The sequence below is a fragment of the Canis aureus genome, chromosome 29 (assembly GCF_053574225.1).
Source record: "Canis aureus isolate CA01 chromosome 29, VMU_Caureus_v.1.0, whole genome shotgun sequence".
Classification (NCBI taxonomy): domain Eukaryota; kingdom Metazoa; phylum Chordata; class Mammalia; order Carnivora; family Canidae; genus Canis; species Canis aureus.
This window is the reverse complement of record NC_135639.1, coordinates 39,580,689-39,606,320: the sequence shown is the minus strand read 5'-3', so window position 1 is coordinate 39,606,320 and position 25,632 is coordinate 39,580,689. Positions and strand designations below refer to the sequence as shown.

The 25,632-nt window shown below is 37.4% G+C and overlaps 2 protein-coding genes across 8 annotated transcripts in view; one reads left to right on the top strand and one right to left on the bottom strand.

The window, feature by feature from the left end:
* The window catches only part of PARG (poly(ADP-ribose) glycohydrolase), a 117,413-nt gene extending 106,750 nt beyond the window's left edge, over positions 1-10,663 (bottom strand). Inside the window, exons 1-4 of one of the 5 annotated variants that reach the window (XM_077878581.1) lie at positions 10,573-10,663; positions 3,930-3,996; positions 2,337-3,320; positions 1,076-1,259 (exon numbers count right to left, since the gene is read on the bottom strand). In XM_077878581.1, coding sequence (XP_077734707.1) covers positions 1,076-1,259; positions 2,337-3,320; positions 3,930-3,967 — 1,206 coding nt within the window. In that variant the 5' untranslated portion in view covers positions 3,968-3,996; positions 10,573-10,663. Of the gene's footprint in view, positions 1-1,075; positions 1,260-2,336; positions 3,321-3,921; positions 3,997-10,138 lie in introns of those variants that run through there. The other 4 variants (XM_077878579.1, XM_077878578.1, XM_077878580.1 and 1 more) reach the window with 4 other exon arrangements.
* An 8-nt stretch (positions 10,664-10,671) lies between these two features.
* The window catches only part of LOC144301476 (mitochondrial import inner membrane translocase subunit Tim23), a 33,480-nt gene continuing 18,519 nt past the window's right edge, over positions 10,672-25,632 (top strand). For 2 of the 3 annotated variants that reach the window (XM_077878589.1, XM_077878590.1), the window contains exons 1-2: positions 10,672-10,940; positions 13,225-13,283. In XM_077878589.1, the coding sequence (XP_077734715.1) occupies positions 10,835-10,940; positions 13,225-13,283 (165 nt within the window). In that variant the 5' untranslated portion in view covers positions 10,672-10,834. The remainder of the gene's footprint in view (positions 10,941-13,224; positions 13,284-25,632) is intronic. The other variant, XM_077878588.1, reaches the window with a different exon arrangement.

Below are 25,632 nucleotides of genomic sequence, written 5' to 3'. Positions count from 1 at the left end.
TGAGTTCAAGCTCCATGTTGGGTACAGAGATTATCTTTAAAAAAATCTTTAAAACTGGATTATGGTGGGGTACTGGGTGGCTCAGTCAGTTAAGCATCTGCCTTTGGCTCAAGTCATGATTCCACAGTTCTGGGATCGAACTCCGCATCAGACTGCCTGCTCAATGGGGAGCTGGTTTCTCCTTCTCTCTCTGCCTATGTCTCTGCCTGTCTCTCTGTGTCTCTCATGAAAAAATAAATAAAATCTTAAATAAAAAAATAAAAAAGAATTTTAAAAAAATTGGATATGGTGATAGTTGCCTAACTCAGTAAATTAATTAAATATCACTGAATTAAGTGAGCACTTAAAATGGGTAAACTTTATACACTTCAATAAAGTTGTTTCTGCAAAAAAGAAGCTACAGAAAGTATAAAATGATTACCAGGGGCTATTAAGAAATGGAGAGTTATAGTTTCTGTGTGAGATGATGAAAATTTTCTGGAAATGAACAGTGGTAATAATTGTACAATATTGTGACCGTACTTACTGCAATTGAAATGTATGCTGAAAAATGATTATACAATAGCAAACTTTATATTTTGGATATTTAACCACAATTTTTAAAAATGAGGTTTAGAGATGTTAAGCTTGAGACACCTTTGGGACAGTAATGGTGATGTCTAAAGAATCTGAAAAGCTCAGAAAAGAGGGCAAAATTGGAGAACAATTTCAGGATATCGAACTATACACAACTTTGAACTTTAGGGACTAATCACTACCTAATACGTAGTGCATACTCAACAAACACTATTACTTGACTATAAAACAAAACAAAAAAAAAACTAGTAAGTTTTTAGAAAAATGCTAAAAAAGTCAATTTCCTTATCAGCTGACAACGATTCATCTTATGGATATATTAAGTGCTATATTAAGTAAGCTATCATTATTTTTCTCCAACCTATAGACTTCTTAGTACTTTATATATCAGAAAAGAGAAGGAGTTTCTATATCTTGGTGTGTTTTTCATGTTAATAAGTATCATAATAAATCAAGACATAAGAGTCCTCTCTCTTTATAGGTAAGAAGTAATAACTACCCGAATAGTTACTGTGTGATTGGCAGATGGTCTCAGGAGAGGGAGCCGAATCCCACACCTAGGCATTCTTCTCATCTCCTCAATAGGAGTTCCAAGCCATTTCTTATCTGGAGAAAGGTGAGGTGGAATGTATTTAAGTATCTTCCTTTCTGTCCTTTGATGCTTGAATTCACATTGTTCTTTTCTAAGATTAAAACAAATGTTTAAGTCACAAATCACTTACTACTTAAGTTTCATTAGATATACAAGTACAAAACTTACCCAGAATATTATTGTTTAAAATGTGCTAAGGGACATTTTACCTGGGTGGCTCAGTCTGTTAAGCATCTGGTTTCGGCTCAGGTCATGATCCTGGGATCAAGCCCCGTTTTGGGCTCCCTACTCAGTGGGGAGTCTGCTTCTCCTCTCCCTCTGCCCCTCACCCCACTCTAGTGTGTGTGCACGCTCTCTCTCACTCTCAAGTAAACAAATAAAATCTTTAAAAAAAAAAAAAATGTACCAGGCTTCTCTTTCTCCTTGGTGTTTATAATCAAAAGAAAAATTTATAAAACTTATGGTAAAGCTAAAAAGCTTACTTTCAAGTCTGTGGAAGGAATTTCTAAACACAGATATCACCTTCCAAAAAACAGGCCATGTAAAAATATGAGCAGTGCCAAGTTAAGTCATGATTCATAGTATCAGCTACTTCCCAGGTTTCTAGACAATAATTTTTGACAAAGTGAACTTGTTATGGCACACATGATAGAAATTATGGAGAGTAAGCTTTAAGATTCCACATGGGATAACTGCAAAAATGTAAGCTTTATAATCAGACAGACTGGGGTTTAAATCCCAGCATTACCACCCACAAGTTATATTTTCAGTGAATTCTTACTTAAACTTCAGTTTTCCCATTTTTAAAGTGAGTACAGTAACGCCTGCCTGTGCATCAGAGCATTAGAGAAAATGCAGTATACAAAGGCCTAGAAAAATGGATAAACAGAAGCCACTGTCAACCTAGTATTTTTATATTCTGATAATCCCCGCAAACTTCAGAAGGAAGATCATAAAACTAAAAAAAAAAGCCAATTAACAATATTTATTCAATCCTTGTTTTCTGTTTCTGGTCTTTTTGAACCTAGGTTTAAATTCACCATAAACAGTTAACAGGCAATACAACTATTTCTTTGCTTCAGTATAAACCGTAACTTTGTTAAACTCTCTTACAAAATTATGAAAGATACATCACACTATTGGAGATATTCTTGTTGAAAAACATTACCTTTTGTCCTCTGCTTTGGGCATTCTCATGAAATGATCTGTGATTTTAGAATCCTTTTTCCCATGTTGCTTGGAATTCCTGCATTCTACATTCAGGCTAGAAGTACTTCCAGATGGTTTGGCATTTAAATCATTCATTCCACTGTGAGTCTCTCCTCCTTCAAATTGAAAATGTAATCGAATTTCACCTCCTTTAGAAGACCGTCTCCTCAACTCAGTGTCGGCTTCTCTTGCTTGGAACCTTGAAGGTTTACTTGCTGTTTGAGAGGAATTGCTATCTTCTTGCTCATCAAAACCTGGGCTTGTCTCTTCATCTGCTTCTGAGTCCTGACAACTATTTTTGGAATTATCTACATCCATTGGTGATTCAGGTTCACTTTCTTTCTCAAATGGAGAAGAATTCCCTAAAGTACTTTCTTGTCTACTCAATTTGTTGGCATTTTTCAGTTCAGTAGCAACATCCTCAGAGCCGATGTCTGACAAGGGACTCTCTGGCACCACATCTATCTCTTCCTGCTGACAACCTGCACAGTCCTCTACTGGATGGCAAGACTTGCTGCACTTCTGGTGGCTTCTGGTTTCTCTGGCCTGTTCACCTTCTGTGGTCTGCTTTGCATTTTTAAAATTTACAGGTGTCAAAAATTTTTGGTTATCTCTACTTTCCTCACTATCTGTATCACTGTGATCATCATTTTGGGGTGACTGAGCAACGTTAGCATTACTGAACCGCTCTGGTACCAGAGTTACTGTCGAAGGTTCACTTTCTAAAAGCAGCTCTGTATGTTTCCCTTCATTTTGCCACTTACACATAGCTGCAGTCTGATGCTGGCTCAAATATTGTGTACTTTTTTCAACAGGTGATTTATCAAGACTTAGCTGAGAAACATTTTCTAATTTTTCCACACTATGTTGATAAAAGTTATCTTTTTGTACAGAACTCATCATGGATTCTACTCTTGTATTGTTGTTTTCTTTACTATGTAAACTACAACAGAATAGAAAGAACTAATGAGACAATAGAATTTATGATACAATAGAAAGAACTTATGGTATAAAAAATATCACTTATTCAACCCCTTTCCCACAGTGTTAGAGCAATAATTAAACTACTTGCAATTACCTAAACACAGTCTTTCATGACTCCATGACTTTGCACATATGCCTATTATCCCCGTTCCCCAACTCTATGCCTGGGAAACACCTGCCCTTCCTTTAAATGTTAAACTTCACTCACCTCCTGGCAGGCCTTCCTGCAATGGTAAAGCTAATTCTTTGTTCTATATGCTAACCACCACTGTTCTCTGTTTATACCTTTATTGTCCTATTTATCACACTATGTAATAATCATGTGTTTTTGCATCTGCCATCAGTATACTATAAGCATCTTAGAGACTCTGTAAGTCTCTTTCATATCTGTAGGTCAAGTATATAGAACAGACTCTAGCATTTGAGAGACTAAAAAATTATTATTTATAAACTGAAAGAATAAATAAATAAAAATGAGAAAGCAAGGAGAAAAAGTAGCATGAAGCAAGATAAAACATTCATATATCATGTTACTCATTTTTCTATATAGGCATGTATACCTCTATACCTTTCTGATTCAGTTGTCTTGATTCCTTTAATGTCCATCCAACTGGTAATAGTCTTTTGTTTGAAAACTGTAAAAAAAAAAAGACACATACCAAAACAATTATGTTTATGCATACCTGCCTTCAAAGAAAAAAATACCTATAGCAGCATTTATACATGTAAGGCATTGTGCTAGGTTCTGTGAATTAAAGAGATTAATCAATCATTCCTTCCACACTCAAGCATTAAGAGATTAAACAGAAATACAAATATAAATGCATTTGGCACACAATGGAAAGTGACAGGCCCCTGAAAGAGCTGGTACGACCAATGGATACAGGCTCTGAAATCAAATCACCTAGTTTCTAATCCTAGTTCTCCCAATGGATTCCTATGTGTCTTTGTGAGGGCTCATTTTTCTGTTTCTCAGATTCCTTATTTGTAAACCTGCAAGTTAACAGTATCTATCCTGGGGTTATTATGAGGTGTTTAAGGCCCAATTTGGTATATACTAAGTAAATGTTGATTCATAACTATGTTTAGTATTAAAAAGGATCCTGATAAGGAATTAGGTATTTCCAAGAAAATACTATTTTAGGGAATTGGAGTAAGTGGGACAATCTTATAAACAGACTGAACTGTTCCTTGAAAATAAACATGTAGTCACATAAAGGGAAAATTGTAAGGCACCAATGGCAGGGAAATATAAAGAACTTAAAAAGAAAGCAATAGGGGACGCCTAGGTGGCTCAGTGGTTGAGCAACTGCCTTCGGCTCAGGTTGTGATCCCAGAGTCCTAGGATTGAGTCCCACACTGGACTCCCCACAGGGAGCCTGCTTCTCCCTCTGTCTATGTCTCTGCCTCTCTGTCTGTGCCTCTCATGAATAAATAAATAAAATCTTAAAAAAAAAAAAAAAAGCAACCGAAACTATGATTGAAAAGTCAGCTAGGACCATATCACAGAGGTTCTTGAATAACCCACAAAAAGAGGTACAAAAAAAGTTTCAGGTCACACTCAGAGCTGTACCCCAGAACTCAAATCTAGGAGGGTCCCAGTCATACAGGATACATACCCTGGAGGGCAAATCTGAAGGGGCAAGAAGGAAGATTCTAATGGTAGAAACTAGAAAGGAAGTTACTGGTCTAGGTCAGTGGTTTCCAAACCAGCTGAATCATTAGGGGCCTGGTAATTAATGGATCCTAGGGCCAGGCCCCAGACCCACTGAATCAATGTATGTGTGATGATGGGAGTCACTAGGGAAGCTGGAATCTGTATTTTTTCAAAAAGTTATTTTGATGATCATCAACCAGGTTGGAGAACTAATGGCCAAGGACCAAAACTAGTCATTGTAAGAACAGAAAATAAAAGTTGAGAAATGAGTCATTACAGACTTTACAATGATAGAAGTTAAGGGTGACACTAGGCTTTAAGTCTGAGACTTGAAAGATGGTCACAGCATTAACTAAAAATGTAGACTATATATAAGACAACTGGATTTAGGGGAAAATATGATTAGATCAATTGTGAACATACCAAATTTGAGAAGCCAAAGAGAAAATTCTATCTATCTATCTAATTAGGTAGATAATTTGTATCTAAAATGACCAGCAGACAATAGCAAAAGTAGAATTGATGGCTCAGTAAAGATGCAATATAAATAAATGCAATCCACAATTTACAAAATCATTAAAAACAAGCATGCTTTTAACTGTACTGCCTATGGATTAAATGTATATAATATCTTAGTATAAAAATATAAAATTTTAAAGATTCTCTACTATTCTCCAAGCTGCAATGTAAAAACCTATGCACCTTAAGTCACAGACTTACTCTACTCTTATTTATGTCTCCTCAAACACCATAACATGAGCAAAACAGATGCTGTTCCAAATACACGAAAATCAACAGCTTTATCACTCTATTTGAGCACCATATAATTCCTTACATTCCTTACATAAAATGCAAAGAATTGCATTTTTAAAAACATTCCAACTAGTAAAAATTTTTGATCAGTATTTTCAAAATAGTTTCTATCACAAAAAAGTAATTATATTTGATATTTCTTGTTAAATACCACTATTTCAGTGACTTAATTAAGTTAATAGAAAATCAGGCTTGAGAAAAAATTAGCTTCAATCAGAAGAGGGTGAACCACTTAATTTCAAGGCTTTTCAGTAGTTCTTTCTCTAATTTCATTACCTCAAACACAAGAGAAAATCCTCAAATTACAAACCAGCAAGGAACCAAAAATTCACTTTTTGAGTCAGTGTGGCGTTCAAAACACCTTTCTCCATAAATATAAGGATTAGTGGTATCCAATCCAATAATGCACATGAAGCATAGCACTACAAAGGCAAGTGTACAGAATCGAAAGACTGCATACAACATTATTTCATAAGAAATTATGTAGCGTTCTCCTGCAGTTCTGACACTGAGAATGTGTTCTCTCGCCAGCTTCAAGTTCCCTACTATAATTCCCGAAGCCTCTGAAAAGGATAAAGAAGGAGGAACCAGAAATAAGGAACTGGTATTTCCTGATAACAAGACATTCTTCTGAGAGTCCTATTTTTCTTTTCAATACCACTATTTCTGGCTTTCAAAGGTTTCTTTTGCAACACGCCACAAGACTGCTTAGAACTTTACCCCCTTATTCCCGAAATGAACATAAAACTATGCTTCCCATGTTACCTGGTAACTTCTTTCTTTTTTACTAGAAATAATCACAGCAAACAAAAAGAAGAGCAATAAGAGGTGATAAAAATGATACAAGATCTGGAGTCAAACCAGATCTTGGACCAAAATCTTCACTCGGTCGCTTACTAGTATTTTTATTCTTTGAGCTTCTATTTCCTCACATATAAAATAGGTTTAACAATAAATATCTCCTGCAAGACTTATGTAGATCAATGAGAAAAAATAGCAGTGTTCAGTTTCACAAAGCAGAAACTCAACAAATGTATCCTCTCCAACACTTCCATCCAATCTCTTTTTCACTGAGATTAGTTCTCCAATTTTATTTTAATTTCACATCATTTACACGTAATCTCATTAGTAATATCACTCAGTAACCAGTGCATCTCAATGTTCAATGAGCAAATCAATTAGGGCTATTGATACACGCAAATGACACAAAAAGCTTTGAAATTCACCTGCATTACAAAGGAAAACCTAAATTTCACAAAAAGTCCCGCCCCTCCCCCCCCAGCAAGATAAGGTATGGGAAGGGTATGGTGAGATCAAAGAGTGACGGACAGTGGGAGTTTTGAGATGAAGAAAGAGGTCTGAAAATGCTTTTGACAGCTTTGAGGCTGAAGGAAAGATATGGAGGAAGGAGGACAAACTGGATCCCCCACCACCACTGTAATCACCACCACCCATCCTACACTTGGACCATGCCTGGAGCAGGGAGAGAAACTCTAGGTAGTCATAAAAAGCAGAAGAGGAGCTCCCATCAGAATGTGAATAGCACCTTGAATTTTGCCTGTATGCAGATTTGCAGATTTCAACCAATATAAGAAATATACCCAGGAATGCAAATAACACAAAATTTGAAGATCTTGAATGAATGAATGAATGCCCATTTCCTTTTCTCCCTACTCTAACTATACATGAAAAATTTAAGTACAAAGTTCCTAATTTTTACCTGAGTAGTACTAATTACAAGAATTCCAATTTTTAAAAAAATTTTTAAAAATTTATTTATTTATGATAGTCAGAGAGAGAGAGAGTGAGAGAGAGAGAGGCAGAGACACAGGCAGAGGGAGAAGCAGGCTCCATGCACCGGGAGCCCGATGTGGGATTTGATCCCGGGTCTCCAGGATCGCGCCCTGGGCCAAAGGCAGGCGCCAAACCGCTGCGCCACCCAGGGATCCCAAGAATTCCAAATTTGAAACAATAGTTTTTGTTTAGACTTGAACATTCTAATTGCTGTCCTGTGCCCAGTATACAAAAACATTTACACATGTAAAGTACAGCCCAAGTACTCATTTTGTTCCTCTTCTGCAAAAATCTGCAGAAAATAAAAAGATCCAACCATGAGGATTGGTTGCTCTCCTCCAATAGAAACTAATTCTTCCACCTTTATATGCAAATAAAGTTAATGGGCCCACAGATTAGCCTCTCGCATAAGTCAGATACAGGACTTGGAGGTCACTCTCAGTTGCCCCTCTCCTCCACTCTCCTTCGCCAAGTTCTCTGAGATCTACGGCCTAAATCTTAAATCCATTCCTTCTTTTCCATCTTCAAAAGAGCACCAACATCAAAAGAACAGGAACATCACTTTTTAAACAACGGCATTCGTTTCCTGCAACTGGTCTCCTTGTCCAGTCTTGACTTTCTCTAACCTAATGTTAAACAAAGGACTTTCTTAAGTGAGATACAGACAACATAAGAAAGTCTCCTACATTATAGGTATTTCATGAAACATGTTTGTAATAAAAATGGCATATTTACCCAGTTTATAGATTTCTTATTCTGTGTACCAAGTGAAATTTATACGGTGGACTGCAGTCAGAGAAGTCCAAAGGCCACTAAGCCATCTTTTCTAAAATATTAACTGAATGCTATTTCCATTTTTAGAGGCTTTCAGTGGCTCCTCATTAACACAGAATAAAGTCTAAACTCTTTGAAATGGAACTAGTTTGTCCATAAGAAGTTCCGCCCTTCTTCCTGGCCTCATGTCCTGGCGCTCCTGTCAGTCCTGTCATTTTATACTCCAGTCCTACCACCTTTGCACATGCCATCCCTCTGCATATTTTTTCCTCTCCTTGATCTATACAGCAAATCCTGCTCATCCTTCAATATTTAGTTGAGATCTACTCCCCACTGCCTCTAAGTCCTGACAGAACTAAGTTCACACCATTCACCCAAAGACTGACCTCTGTGCAGCCTCTTACACTGTTGACCAAAGCATCCTTTTGGAAATGCTCTCTTCCCTGTGTGACACAATAAAAGCCAGGCTTTCATCCTACTCTTCTGGCTGCTTCTCTTCAGTCTACTCTTAGATGATGATGTTCCTAAAGTTTCTGTCCTAGGTCTCCTTTATTTTCTCTACGTGCTTTAAATAATCTAATTTACTTCTATAGCATCAATTATCACATTTATGCCAAGGATCCTCAAATCTACATCCAGCACAAACAATATTTATGAGGTACAAACCCATTCTCTCTGAAACCATCCACTTCTTTCCTACTGCCCACAACCAGGTATAAACCATCATTATCTCCCACCTACACTAACTCCTTTAGCCTTGGGCCTACACTTCTGCTCCCTTTCAATCCATTCTTCATTTTCTACACACTAGCCAGAGGCCTTGGGGGGGGGGGGGGGGACACGTGTCTGTGTGTGTGTGCATGTACATGAAGTCACTTCCCTATCGAAAAGACATTAAAAGCTTCTCATTGTCCTTAAAGTTCAAAATCCTCAGCATTGCCCGTTATTTTCCAGTATGATCTGATCTTTGCCTACCTCCCTTCAGCCCCACCTCTCATTACACTCTCCTGCTGACAGTATGCACCAGCTGCATTTTAGGAACACTTCCTTACTTCCTCTTTTCTAGTCCTCAAAATAAACTCTCTCATCCTTTCTCAGTCCTCAAAATAAACTCTCTCATCTTCTGGGAGATTATCTTTAATCCCACAGATTGTATTAAAACTCCGGACTCCTACCATAATGATGTATGTCCCTCACCTGTCAGCATATCCATTACCCTTAATTATGTGGACTTGTAATTGTTTAATCTCTCTTGATAGATTTTAGGATCTGAAAACAGAGGCCAAATTACTCTTATTCAACACTGTATGCCAAAAAAAAAAAAAGTACAATGCCAGCTAGTACTAACAGCTCTGCACCCCCAGGACAAAGAATCTGAATCAAGAGAAGTTGTGACCTTTGTAGCTTTCCTTCCATCTAGAGGCTGAAGTTTCACATACACAATTAGACTTCCTTAACAACTAAGGCAACTTCTCAGCAAACCCGAGGAAACCAAACAGGTGGAGTCTACTGCCATTTTCCTTCTTGTGAGTGACTACTCATTAGGGTTTCTCACACCACCAATCCCAACGGGGAAAACGCGGCCGCATTCCCCTACTAGTGGCCTTAGTGGCTTAGCAAGAGGACCTCAGACTGGCAGACACAAGACCAGAAAGGGATGTTGTCCCTGTGTCCCCTACAAAGACCAAGATGAGGTTTGGGCCGAAGCGAAGGACAAAGTTCTTTATTTCCCCACGTACCAAGCGAGGTGGAGCTGCCTCTGTGCGGTCCCGCCCGCCCCGGGACGCAGCCTGAGGAGGACGGTGGGACCCTGAACTGCACGGGAGCGTCCTTGGGATCGAGGACGCGTCTCTGCCTGCTGGGGAAGCTCCGGGCGTCCGAGGCGGCCGGCGGAGAAGTTGCAGCGGCGCCCCAGCGGGGTCGCTTGGTGCAGGGCTCACAGCCGGGGCCCGCACTCATGCTTGGGACCCGCAGCGCACAGTCCCCGGGCCGGCCGCGGGGAGAGCCTCATTCACTAACCCTGAGAGGGACGGACTGCGCCTCCTCGCCGGCGCCTCCAGGCACCATTCCCTCTCTGCCGCTGCCTGCTTCTGCAGTTGCTACTCCGCCGGCCTCCCGAGCCAAGCCCTAGCCAGTCGCCTGCCTTCCCTCTTCCACAGGCACCCCCACCTGCCTCAGGATGCGCCGCTTTGATTCCGGCTCGGCTCACTTTCCCACCACCGGAAGGCTGCCATCAGGCGCTTCCGGCTTCCGGGACGTACAGTGTCGCAAAGCGGAACTGCAAGGATTAGCGGGTGCCGGCTCCCGGAAGGTCACCGTGTGGAGGAGGAAGGGGTAACCCGGGTCGCCCTGCTGTTTCGGGGGAGCAACGGCCGAGCAGACGAACCCGGCCTAAGGCGGTGGTGATAAGCAGACGGGCAGTTTCCTGCGACACCATGGAGAGCGGCGGGGGAAGCGGGAACAAAACCACCGGGGGCTTGGCCGGCTTTTTCGGCGCCGGCGGGGCAAGTTACTCGCACGCGGATTTGGCCGGAGTCCCGCGTAAGTATCAGGCCTAGCTTGTGAACGAACATTTCTTACTGGTCCTTGCGACTCTTCCGGACGAATAGCGTCCTCTGTCCTTTTTTTGGCTGGCGTTCACTCCTTTCGGTACCACTGATGGAGTTCGTGTGTTTGCGCTGCCGCTCGTTCAACGTCGAACGAGTTTTTGCAGCCGTGGATCCCCGAGCAGGTCTGTCCGACCTGGACTCGGGAGACGTTGCCTCTTTTCTTCCTTTGATATCCAAGCCTGGTCCACAAATTCCTCTCTTTCCTCTCACACATTGCTTGTGCTTTGGGCTGTGTGCTCGACTCTAGATTAAGAGGTGAGCCTCGCTCTGCAAGTAAATACAGTCCAAATAGCTTGGAAATAACTTTTAAGCACAAAGTCTCGTGTTTCGAAGCTGAAAGGTAGCCGTCAGGTCAAAGCATTTAATATTGAATATAGGCAAGAAAGAAATTTGAATCGTGCCACCTGGAGGAGCTGAGAAGTGAGCTGCACTTTAAAGGTCGTTTATGGACTTGAAAAAAGAAGCCAGGTAAGAAAGGAAAAATACAAGATCAAAAGTGCAGAAGCATGAATACCCTGCCTGTACCCTCGATCCTGTGAATACATCTTCCACGAGTTTCAGATTTTATAGGTATTCACCTGGATGAATAGAACTTCTCCAGGTCTTTTATGCTCAAGAACAAAAGAGCCCTAGTGTCATTTCTGTCAAAACTGAATCTGGAACACATTTTTCATCTAACAAGTCCCCTGAGGTCTGGGTTTTGGAGCGCAAAGGGCACTCACTTCCTTAATGTGATAAGCATTGTTACATTAATTTGATTACGATTTTAAGGTAAATTAAGAGGTCGAGGGTGAACACCATTCATTGAGCACCTGGAATGGGCCAGTGACTTTTCTGGGTGCGGGACTACCGATGGTTAAAGGAGATGATTGCTGCATTCGTGGAGTTTACATCGTATTGAAGTGAGCCAAGTAACACAAACACTTCAGTTAGTGATAAGTTTATGTAAAGGCATCAAAACAAGATCGAGAAATGATGAAAGCAGCACACCATTTTAGAATGGGTCAGGGAAAGCAGCTAGAGGATGTTGACGTTTGAACTATGACCTGAGTACAGTACAAATGCTAGGAATGGGGGGCAGGTGTACAAGGGAAAGGTTAGTCCAAATGCCCTGAGGAAAAAAAAACACTTGACACGTTTAAAGGACAACTGATAGTCCTGTGTATCTACAAAGTTGCAAGGAAATTGGAGCTGTAGGAGGTCATGAGATCAGGAGGACAAGGAATGGCCATTAATGCAGTGTTTTATAAGCCATGGTAAGGATTTTGGATTTGATCGCAAGTGTGAATGGAAGTCATTCGCCCTGTTTTCTTTTCTTTAAAAAAAAAAAAAAAAATTCACTTTAGTTGTTACATAGGAAATGAATCAAAGGGACTAGAGCAAGTTAAGGAGTCTGTTTAAGTAGATTCTTACTGTAGCCTAGGTGAGATTTAGTGATTGGACTAAAACGATAGCAGTAAGGGTGGTGGTAAGGAACAGTTCAGGATGAATATTGAATATAGAATTAGTAGGGCTTTCAATTGATGAAAAGACTATAGTCATGGGTATTTCACAGATTTGTGAACAATCAACAGATGTGCAGGAATTCAAGAGTTAAATTTAGAATGTGAGAAAGTTATTTTCCCGGGTAGATTTTTCCATTTTCAAAGTTAGTGGGATTCAAATCTGGCTCTCTGAGAGTTTCCATTTTCTTTTGTCCTTACCCACATTCCTTTGGTGATAACCCAAGAATGCTCTGCACTGACACAGCAAATGACCTTTGTCAGCAGCCGTCCATACTAAGATTTGAAGGAAGTACCTTAAAATATTTCTGTATAATACATAACCTGAGCACTGTTTTTCCCATGGAATTGATTGGTCTCTTATCAGTCTTATTTTGCAGTTTGTATAGATGTCAAGCATCCTTGTGACAGAGTAGAGGAAATTAGCTTTATAATTAACTTGAGCTATGCTTCCTGCTGCTTTATTTGATCCACATTATTGCCAGTATCTTTTTGGTATGAGAGCCTGAGCCACTCATGCAAGACCTGGTTTGAGGACCTCAGGAGGAGACAACCCTAAAACTGCCACGCAAGACAGGAGAAGCATAGAAAAGCAGAGAATTTCATATTCAGTGACCCTGAAAATCAAAATTGCAAAACACAAGAAACAGCATAATTAACACTGAATGAAATAACTTTTTAAAATTTCATTGCAATGTGATGTTTTCTTTCTAGTGACTGGTATGAACCCTCTGTCTCCTTATTTAAATGTGGATCCACGATACCTGGTGCAGGTAAGATTAAGGCTAGTCCCTTTATGAATTTATTAGTTTGGTCATGTATCTTACCGCTAAAAAAAAAAAAAAAAAAAAACAGGTTCTTAGACTGACCAGATCTATGATACAGATTTCTGGAGGCATTAACTCTGGTCTCCATTCACCCTTTTTCATTTCCTTGGAAACTCTGGAGATTTGACTTGCATCTCCCTGATACTAATTAATTAATTCCCTTTAAAGGTTTTTTGGGGTCTCAGGTGGGTTTTTTTCTTTCCCATTTAAAGGTATTAAATATTTTCCCATTAAAAATTAAAATATACTAACAAAATTTACCATCTTACCTATTTTTCAGTGTACTGTTCAGCTTTATTAACTACATTTATAATATTATGGAAGAATTACCACCTCCCATATCCAAAACTCATTTCATGATGTAAAACAAACTGTACCTATTAAAAAATAACTTCATTCTACCATTCCATTCACCTATCCCATGGCAACCACCCTTCTGTTTCCTCTAATTTTGATAACTAAATACCTCAAATAGGTGGAATCATACTGTATTTTTCCTTTGTGATTGGCTTATTTCATTTAGCATACTGTTCTCAAGTTTCATCTATGTTATAGCATGTGTCAGAATTTCCTTCTTTTTAAGGCTGGAGAAAATTAATCGAATAATATTCCATTTTGCTTATCCATTCCTCAGTCCCTAGATTGCTTCCATATTTTAGCTTTATGAATACTATTATGAACATTAGTGTACAAATGTCTCTTCCTGATCCTCCTTTTGATTCTTTTAATTATATATCCAGAAGTGAAATTACTGGATCGTAGGGAAATTTTATATTATTAATTGTCTGAGGAACTACCATTCTGTATTCCATAGCACTGTACCATTTTACATTCCCAAGAACTGCACAAAGGTTGCAATCCTCACCAACACTTGTTATTTTCTGTTTTTGTTTTTTAATCATAGCTATGCTAATGGGTAATGAGGGTGGTGGTCATTGTGATGTTGAGCATTTTTTTATAAGCTTATTGCCCGTTTTATACTTTGGAGAAATGTTTATATAAATCCATTATCCATTTTTTAATTGAGTCTTTATTGTTGTTGAATCTAAGTTTTCCATATGTTCTGAATGTTAACTCCTTATCAGATCCATGATTTGCAAATATTTTCTCCCATCCTGTGGGTTACCTTTTTACTATTCTGATACTGTCTTTTGAGGCACAAAATTCTTTAAATTTTACAGAGGTCAGTTTTTCTATTTTTTTCTTTTGTTGCCTGTGCCTTTATGGTCAGATCCAAGAAGTCATTGCCAAATCCAGTGTCACAAAACTTTTCCCCTATGTTATCTTCTAAGAGTTTTATGGTCTTAGATGTTACATTTAGTTCAGATCCATTTAATTTTTGTATTAGGTTTTAGGTAATGATCTAAATTCATTTGATTACATAGATATCCAATTTTTAAAGCACTATTTGTTAAAAAGAGTGTCTTTTTCTCTTGGAATGGTCTTAGCCCTCTTGTTCAAAATCATTGGATCAGGGACGCCTGGTGACTCAGCAGTTGAGCATCTGCCTTTGGCTTAGGGCATCATCCTGGAGTCCCACATCAGGCTTCCTGCATGGAGCCTGCTTCTCCCTCTGCCTATGTCTCTGCATCTCTTTCTGTGTCTCATGAATAAATAAATAAAATCTTTAAAAACAAAACAAAATCATTGGACCATATATGTGAGGATTTATTTCCAGGTTCTGTAATTTGTTTCATTGGTCTATATATCTGTCTTTGTGTCAGCATCACACTTTTGATTACAGTAACCTTACGGTAAGTTTTGAAATCAGGAACATGATGATTGTTCTTTTTCTTTTCTTCTTTCTTTCTTTTTTTTTTTTTTTTTTTTTGTTCTTTTTCAAGATTGTTTTGGCTATTAGGGATTCATTGAGATTCTGGGATGGGTTTTTCTATTTGCAGAAATATCATTGGTATTTTGATAGGGATTGCATTGAATCTATAGATTCTTTTGAATAGTATTGACATCTTAACAGAATAAAGTCTTCCAACCCACAGACATGGGATATGTTTCCATATATTCAAGTCTTTAATTTCTTTTAAGAGGTTTTATGGTTTTCATTGTGTAAGACTTTCACCTCCTTGGTTAAGTTCATTCCCAAGTATTATTCCTTTTGGTGCTATTATAAAAGGAATTGCTTTTGTAATTTCTTTTTCAAATTGTTCGTTATTAACACATGGAAATCCTTTTAATTTTTTGTGTTGATTTTTTTGTATCCTGCTACTTTGCTAAATATATTAGATCTAATATATTTTCTTAGTGCCATGTGTAGGATTTTCTATGTATAAGATCATTTTATCTACAAAAATAAGAAATTTTGCTTCTTCCTTTCTGATTTGGATACTGTTTATTTCTTCTTGCCCAATTGCTGTGGCTAGAACATTTAGTACAAGTATCCTTCACTTTTTTGAAATTCACATCGTTCCACTTTTATGAGAGACCTACATTATGTAGATCTGAATCTAGTACCTGTTTACACTGGCCAAAAGAAATCAGAAGAGGATTTTTGCTTTTACCAAAAAAGTGAAAAGCAAAAATAGCATTCAGCATTTGCTCTGCAGTGAACTCTTCTAATGGCACCTTTCAGGCTCCTTCCTGGGGGGTCTACACTCAGCATTTCAGCATTAAGAGATCGCAGCTTTGAACTATGTGAGCGTCTGTGCTTTATCTTTGTGCGTCTGATAGCAAGCTGTGTCCTAAAGTATGAGAAAAGCCTGAGAGGTTATCTTTTGGGTCTGGGAATAATCCATTTTTCCATGTAAGTTGATGAGAATTGCTTCTTCACTTTATGCCATTTTGACTCACAGAAGGTTTCATGGGAATGCTCTACTCATAGATATCAGGGGAGGCTTGTAGTATCTCGAACACGAGACAGAAATGGTCGTCCTTGCCTTTTCCTGATCTTGGAGGGAAAGTTTTTATCTTTTACCTTGGAATAAGATGTTCATTCTGGGCTTTCCTTATATGGCTTTTATTATGTTGCATTAGTTTTCTTCCTAGTCCTAGTTTGTTGAATTTTTTTAGTCATAAAAGTGTGTAGGATTTTGTTAGATGCTTTTTTTTTTGTTTTTTTTTGTTTTTTTTTTTTTGTGCAGTAGTTGAGGTGATCATGTGCTTTTTTTTTTTTTTTTTTCCTTCTTTCAGAGCGTTGTATTATGTTGATCAGTTTTCATGTATTGGACCATCCTGCATAACATTAATAAATCCCGCATGGTCATAGTTTGTAATCCTTTTAGTATGCTACTGAATTTGGTTTCCTAGTATTTTATTGAGAATTTTGTATCAGTGTTGATAGGATATAGTGTTGATAGGTCTGTAGTTTTCTTGTAGTGTCCTTGTCTGGCTTTGGTATAAGAGTAATGCTGGCCTTAAACAAAGTATTGCCTCCACTTTAATTTTTGGAAAAGTTTAAAAAGAATTAGTGTTTTTTCAATGTCTGGTAGACTTCACTAGTGAAGTCATTAGGTCCAGGGCTTTTCTTTGTTTCTTTTTTGAGAGAGAGAGAGAACACAGGGTGGAGGTGGGGCAGAGGGAAAGGAGAGAAAATCTAAAGCAGGCTCCAAACCCCGCACAGAGTCTATGTGGGATTTAATCTCAACCCTAAAGTCATGATGAGCCAAAATCAAAAGTTGGACCCTTAACCAACTAAGCCACCCAAGTGCCTCTGTTGTGACAGTTTTTATTCCTGATTTCAGTCTTCTTATTAGTTAGTTTTGGTGTATTTGGATATTCTGTGTCTTGGTGAGTTTTGTATCTCTAGGAATTTATGTATTTCATCAAGATTATCTAATTTGTTGGCATGCAGTCTTTCATGGTATTTTTAATTCTATAGAATCAATAGTGACTTTCATGTCTGATGTTAATATTTTGAGTTTTTTTTTTCTTGTTCATTTAGCTAAAGGTTTTTCAATTTTGTTTCTCTTCAAAGAACCAACTTTTAGGTTCATTGATTTTTTTTTTTTCTCTACTGTTTACTTTTTTATTTTTATCTTCTCTAATCTTTATTATGTCCTGCTAGCTTTAGGTTTAGTTTCCTCTTTTTCTAGTTCCTTATGTTGCAAAGTTAGGTGTTTTTTTTTTTTTTTTAAGTTAGGTGGTTTATTTGAGATCTCTGATTTTTTTTTAAGATTTTATTTATTTATTCATAAAAGACACAGGAGAGAGGCAGAGACACAGGTAGAGGGAGAAGCAGGCTCCCTGCGGGGGCCCGATGCAGGACTCGATCCCAGGACCTGGGATCATGACCTAAGTTGAAGGCAAACGCTAAACCACTGAGCAACCCAAGCGTCCCTCTTTGATTTTTTTTTAATAAGCATTTATAGCTCTGAATTTTCCCCTTAGCACTGCTTTGACTGGATCTTATAAGTTTTGATGTATTTTCTTTTTTATTCATAATTATTTTCTAATATCTCTTATGATTTCTTTGATCTTTTAGTGGTGTACAGTTGTATTTAATTTCCATGAATTTGTGAATTTTTCATTTTATTTCTGTTACTGATTTCTAACTCATACTGTTGTGGTTGGAGAAGATACTTTGTATGGTATCTTTTAAAATGTATTGAGACTTAATTTGTGTCTTAACATATAATCTGTCCTGGAAAACGTCCCACATGAATTTGAGAATAAGGTTTATGCTATTATTGTTAGGTAGAGTGTCTTGTATATGTCTCTTAGATCCGTTTGTTCTTTTTTTTATTGTGTTAAGTCCTCATTTTTATTATCTTCGGTCTGGTTATGATAGTTATTCATTATTGAGAAGAGAGTATTGAAGTTTCTAATTCTTACTGTAGAAATTTTGATTTCTACCTTTAATTCTACTATTTTATACTTAATATATATTAATGATCTATTACTAGGAATGTAAATGTTTATGATTGAATCTTTCTGTTGTATTAAACCTTTTATTAATATTCTCTGTCTTTTGTGACTTATTGGATTTAAAATCTATATTTTCTGATATTAGTATGGCCACACTACTGTCTTTGGTTATTATTTGCATGGAATATCTTTTGCTGTCATTTCACTTTGAATCTTTTTGTATCTTTGGAATTAAAGTAAACCTCAGCGTAGTTGGATCCTGGTATTTTATCTATTGTGTCCATCTTATATCTTCAGTTAGAGAGTTTGATCAATTTATATTTCAAGTGATTGTCTATAAGGAAGGATTTCTATCATTTTGCTGTTTGTTTTCTAGCTTTTTTGTCCCTCATTTCTTGCATTACTATCTTTTCTGTTTACTTGATTTTTTTTCCAGTGCAATGTTTAAATTTCTTAATTTCCTTTTGTATATATTCTATAGCTATATTCTTTGTAGTTACCAAAGGGATATCCTGAAATTTTAAAACTAATTTAAAATCTAATTAAATCTAATTTGATCTAATCTTAAATTTGAATTTTTACTAGTTTAGCTTTAATAACATACAAAAACACTACTTCTATAACAAGTGTGTACCCCTTCTCTCAGTTGTTAATTTCATAGATTTACATCTTTATACATTGTGTGCCCCAAGACATAAACTATTCTTTTTTTTTTTTTTTCTTAAGATTTTATTTGTCCCTTCATGAGAGAGACAGAGAGATAGGCAGAGAGAGAAGCAGGCTCCCTGCAGGGATCCCAAAGTGGAACTCAGTCCTAGGACCCAAATATCATGCCTGAGCCAAAGGCAGATGCTCAGCCACTGAGCCACCCAGGTTTTCCCTAATGATTCTTTTATATATTTTAATATCCAAAATTTTGTGGAAAAGAAAATGTAGAGTTTGAAACCAAAGTTACAGTAGTGCTCTTTTTATAATTGCCCATGTATTTGCCTTTATTGAAATCTTTCTCTCTCCATAAGGGTTTGAATTGTGATCATATCTTGCAGGACAGGTCTAGTAGTCAAACTTCCTCAGCATCTGCTAATGTCTGAATATTTCCTTCACTTTTGAAGGGCAGTTTTGGTGGATGTAGCATTCTTGGTTGACAGGTTTTTTTCTTTTAACATTTTAAATGTATTGGCACCTTGCCTTGTGGCCTCCAAACTGTCTCTCTCAAGAAATCTGATAGTCTTATTGAGGATCTCTTATATGTGACAAATTGCTTCTTTCTTGCTGCTTTCAAGATTCTTTCTTTTTCTTAGGCTTTTAAATTTTTACTTTTAATGTGTCTCAATGTGAGTATCTGATTTTATCTTGAATATTCATTGAGCTTCTTGGATGTTCATATTCATCTCTTTCATCAAATTCCGCAAGTTTTCAGCCATTATTTCTTCAAACATTCTCTCCTTCTTCTGGGACTCTCACAGTCTGTGTTACTCAAGTTTGTGGTATTTCACCAGTACCTTAGGTTCTGTTTGCCATTTTTCAATCATTTTCTTCCTGTTGCTAAGACTCAGTAGTTTATATTGTCCTGTCTTGAAGTTTGGTAATTCTTTCCGCCTACCTAAATCTGCCTATGAATCCCTCTAGTGAATCTTTCAGTTACTGTACTTCTCACCTCCAGAATTTTTTTGTTTTTTTTTTTTGTTTGTTTGCTTGGTTTTTGTTTTTTTAGATTTTCTTTTTCTTTATTAATATTTCCTTTCCATTCTATTCATACATTGTTTTGACATTCTCTATATCTTCTTTAGTTCTTCAACCATCTTTAAGACAGTTGTTTTAAAGTCTTTGCCTAGTAGATCCACCATCCGGACATGCAGGTGGTACGTTTTTGTTGATTTTTTTGTTTTTCCTTTGGATGTCACACTTTTCTATTTTTCTGTATGCCTAGTGGTTTTTGTTGTTGAAAATTGACATTTGAATCTAATAATGTGCTTCTGGAAATAAGATGTTCTACATTCCCCAGGATTTGCTCTTTAATTATTACTTTTGTTTACTCTTTTGAGGTTTTTTTTTATTAATGTGGTATGTCTTTGTGCCAAGGACCAGCGTATTTCTTAGTTCTTTTCTGAGCTTGCACTTTTCCAGGTCCTGTGTTATTACTTTATTTTACCTTTATGCACAGTTGCTTTTGAATGTCCAGTCTTTAATATCTGGCTCCCAACAATGGGGAAAAGAGAGCTTGAAAGGGAAACAAAAAGGGGAGTAGCTCTTATTCAAATTCCCTGGAAGTCTGTGGGGGTTGGAGGACATGCAACAATAGCTTTGTATCTCTGTGATCAGAGCACAAATTAAAGGTTTATTTTTTAAAACAACAGGAACTAATTTTTAAAGCACACCAATAGGGCAGCCCTGGTGGCTTAATGGTTTAGCGCCCTTCGGCCCAGGGCATGATCCTGGAGTCCCGGGATCGAGTTCCACATCGGGCTCCCTGCATGGAGCCTGCTTCTCCCTCTGCCTGTGTCTCTGCCTCTCTCTCTCTCTCTCTTTCTCTCTCTCTCTGTCTCTAATAAATAAAATCTTTTTTTTAAAAAAAAGCACCCCAATAAAAATATTGGAGTGTATAGTTGCAAAGTTCTAAAAAATTGTTAATGGTAAGTTATTTAAGTGGGAAATAGTGACATAAATAGTAATTAAATTCTATAAATGAGAATGTAAAATCTGGCAATCTTAACGAAATCTTGAACCAGATATTTACGTTAAAAAACATGTATTGGGGCAGCCTGGGTGGTTCTTCGGTTTAGTGCCGCCTTCAGCCCGGGGTGTGATCCTGGAGCCCTGGGATCGAGTCCCTCATCGGGCACCCTGCATGGAGCCTGTTTCTCCCTCTTCCTGTTTCTCTGCCTCTCTCTGTGTGTCTCTTATGAATAAATAAATAAATAAATAACCTTTAAAAAATGTATATTTCTATTTAAATTCATTTTGCTTTATATTAGATTATTAATCTAATATATTAATATTAACTAATAATATGTTATGATATATAATATATTACATATAATAATATATTAAACTATTAATCTTTCTATTAGATTATGAATTTATTTATTTGAGATATAAGGGAGAGGGGCAGAAGGAGAGCGAACCTCAGACTCCTCACTGAGTGCAGAGCCTGACAAGGGGCTCCATCCCAGGATCCTGAGATCATGTCTTATGCCAAAACCAAGAGTTGGAGATCCCTGGGTGGCTTAGCGGTTTAGCGCCTGCCTTTGGCCCAGGGCACGGTCCTGGAGTCCCGGGATCGAGTCCCGCATCTGGCTCCGGCATGGAGCCTGCTTCTTCCTTTGCCTGTGTCTCTGCCTCTCTCTCTCTCTCTCTCTCTCTCTGTCTCATGAATAAATAAATAAAATCTTAAAACAAAACCAAGAGTCAGAAACTTAACTGACTATACCACCCAGATGCTCCCTATATTTTAAGGTTTACATTTGCTTCAGCCTCTCTTTTTTGTTATTTGGAGAAGATGGTAATTCAGCGCAGGTTAAGTTGCAAATTGCAGTGTTTTTTTAAAGCTCAATTATAACAACAGGATATTAGACTAAACTGATCAAGACACTACAAAGAGTATTGGATATCTCAGGAATGCAAGATTAATTTAACATCTGAAAATCAACATGCTAAGTTATATCAGGAAAGAATAAAAGAAGAAACTCAATAGACATAGAAAAACATCTGACTAAATTCAGTGTTCCTTTGTGATAAAAACATTCATTAAGCTAAGAATAGGGACATCTGGGTGGCTCAGCAGTTTAGTGCCTGGCTTCAGCCCAGGGCATGGTCCCAGAGTCCCAGGATCTAGTCCTGCATCAGGCTTCCTACATGGAGCCTGCTTCTCCCTCTGCCTATGTCTCTGCCTCTCTCTATATATGTCTCATGAATAAATAAATAAAATCTTAAAAAAAAAAGCTAGGAATAGAGGGAAACTTCTTCAAACTGACAAATGGCATTTGTAAAGTAACCAAAGCTAACATCAAATGTAATGATGAAAGACTGAATACCAGTAATTAGGAACAAGACTCTTATCTACTATCTTCATTTCTGTTCAGTATTTTTTTTTTAAACATTTTATTTATTTATTCATAGAGACACAGAGAGAGAGAGAGAGGCAGAGACACAGGCAGAGGGAGAAGCAGGCTCCATGCAGGGAGCCCGATGTGGGACTCGATCCCGGGTCTCCGGGATCACGCCCTGGGCTGGAGGCAGCGCTAAACCCGCTGAGCCACCTGGGCTGCCCTGTTCAGTATTTTTTACCCAGGGCAGTTAGGCAAGAAAATGAAGCGGCATTCAGATTGATAAAAGTAGAAGTAAAACTAGATAGATATTTGCAGATGGCATGGTCTTATCTATAGAAAATTTTCAGTGTGCTCAGTCAGTTAAGCCTCCGACTCTTGACTTTGGCTCAGGTCATGATCTTCAGGGTCCTGAGTTGAGCCCTGTGTCAGGCTCCATAATCAGTGTGGAGTCTGCTTATCTCTCTCCCTCTGCTCCTCCTACATGTGCTCATGTGTGCACTCTCTCAAATAAATAAATAAAATCTTTAGGAAAAAAAGGAAGAAAGAAAATTTTTACAGAAACCACAAAATACTATTAGAAATAATAACTTCAACAAAGCTTCAAGTTAGAAGATCAATGTACATACTCAAGTTATTTTTTAACCAGTAATAATAGACGCTACAAAAATGAAAGTACAAAAACAATTTGATTTACAACATCATCAAAAAGAATAAAAAATTTAGGAATAAATTCAAGGAAATACAAAAGTTATACTCTGAAAAATATGAAACATTGAAAAAACCTGAAAGAAGACTTAAATAGAAAAATCAGAAGGTTGCATTTTTTGGGTAGAGAATATTATTAAAATTACAATAATCTACAAATTTCTATGCAGGTTCAGCACAGTTCCTTTAGAAATCTCAGCTGACTTTCTAGAAAAGTCAGTCAATTTCCTTTCCAGAAATTGACTGGCTGACCCTAAAATTCATATGGAAATTCAAGGAATGCAGAATAACCACTAATCTTGAAAATAATTCCACACTTCTCCCTTATAATCTACGAAAATTAAGACATTATTGTACTAGTATGAGGATAGCTCCACTGATCAACAATATAAAATTAGGGGCCCAGAAATAAGCTCTCACATTTATAGTCCGTTTTCAAGGAAAGTACTAAGACTGTTAAGTAGGGGGAAAATGGTCTTTTCAACAAACTGTGTTGGGACAACTGAATCTGTACACAAAAGAATGAACTCAGACCCCTGCCTCATATCATATTCAAATATTAACTCAGAATGGGTCAAAGACATAAATATGAGAGTTACAAAACTGTGAACTCTTAGAAAAAATTATAGGTATAAATATTTGTGACTTTAATTTAGGTGCTGATTTCTTAGATATGACACCAAAAGCACAAGTGATTAAAAATAATTAGTAATTGGATTTAATAAAAACTTAGAACTTTTCTGCTGCAGACTACAAAGTCAAGAAAAGGAAAAGACAGTCCACAAATTGGGAGAACATAATTATAAATCATATTTGATAAGGACTTACATCAAGAATATTTAATTTGGGCAGCCCGGTGGCTCAGCGGTTTAGCACCGCCTTTGGCCCAGGGCCTGATCCTGGAGACTCGGTATTGAGTCCCCACGTCAGGCTCCCTGCATGGAGCCTGCTTCTCCCTCTGCCTGTGTCTCTGCCTCTCTCTCTCTCTGTGTCTCTCATGAATAAATAAATAAAGTCTTTTTAAAAAGAATATTTAATTTTGGGGATACCTGGGTGACTCAGTGGTTGATCATCTGCCTTTGAGTCAGGACATGACCCCAGGATTCTGAGATTGAGTGCCACATCAGTTTCCCCATGGGGAACCTGCTTCTCCCTCTGTCTATGTCTCTGCCTCTTTTTCTCTGTCTCATGAATAAATAAAACTTATCTTTAAAAAAAAGAATATATAATATTTTAGGAAACTCTTAAAACTCAATTTAAAAACGGATAAAAGATTTGAATAGACATCTCTCCAAAAAGATACAGTAATGTTCGATAATCACATAAAAGACATTCAACATCACTTACTAGGGAGATGCAAATTACAAAACCAAAGTGAGATACCACTTCACCCTTGGTACAGCAATAATCAGAAACACGCACTAACTGGTTTTGGTGAGGACGTGCGGAAATTGGACCTTCATGCACTGCTGGTGGAAATGTAAATTGAAACAGCTGCTTTGGAAATAGTCTGACAGTTTCTCAAAATATTAAAAATAGAGTTACCATATGACCCAGTAATTCTACTCAGAGATATACCCAAGAGAATTAGAAACATATGTCCACAAAACAAATTGTACATGAATGTTCATATCAGGTTTATTCTAACGAGCCAAAAAGTAGACACAACCCAAATGTCTTATCAACTTAAGAATAAACAAAATGTGGCTTCTCGTGCAGTGAGATATTTAGCAGTAAAAAAAGGATGAAGTAATGATACATGCTGCATCATGGGTGAACCTTGTAAACTTACTACATAAAAGAAACCAAATCATAAAAGACTCTATATTATATTATTCTACTTATATGAAATGTCCAGAATTGACAAATGAATGAGACAGAAAACAGATTGATGAGTAGCTGCCAAGGGTAGGGGATAAATGGAGAACTGACTATTGCTCCCAGGTACCAGGTTCTTTTTGTGGGATAAAGTATAGTCTTTGTTGTAGAATTCTGAATATACTAAAAACTATTGAATTGTGCACTTTAAATAGGTGAATTATATGATGTGTGAATTATATATCAGTAAATTGAGTGGGGTTTTGGTTGTTTTTTTGTTTTTGTTTTTTTGTTTTTAAGAGTGATGGTTAGGACTTTTTGTTTCAAGTTGAATCACTAACAATATTTGACTACCTGCATTTCTTGAGTGTGTTTCAATAAAGGCAAGTTGTTTAGGACTTGTATAAAACTTGTTTTTGCAGGAAATGTTTGCCAAATGTTTGTCAAATGTCAGTGTTATCTACACTGTATGTTTATTGATTTATTTCAAAAGTACCTCGTTAGTATTTTACTCAAAATTTTGAAACTATGTTTGCTTAAATGTTGATCTTAAGCTTAAAGGGTGTACTGTAGCTCCATTAAAAATACATTTTGAGGGATCCCTGGTTTTGGTCCCTGCCTTTGGCCCAGGGCGTGATCCTGGAGTCCCTGGATGGAGTCCCGCATCAGGCTCCCTGCATGAAGCCTGCTTCTCCCTCTGCCTAGGTCTCTCTCTGGGTCTCTCATGAATAAATAAATAAAATTTTTAAAAAACTAAAAATTAAAAAAATAAATAAAGATACATTTTGACCCTACATTGGTAGGTGAGGCCTGGTAAGGTTAGATATCAAAGAAAACTCTGCGTTTTTAAAAAAATTAGGATTCCTAAAAAAAAGAAAAGAAAAGAAAAATTAGGATTCCTGCTT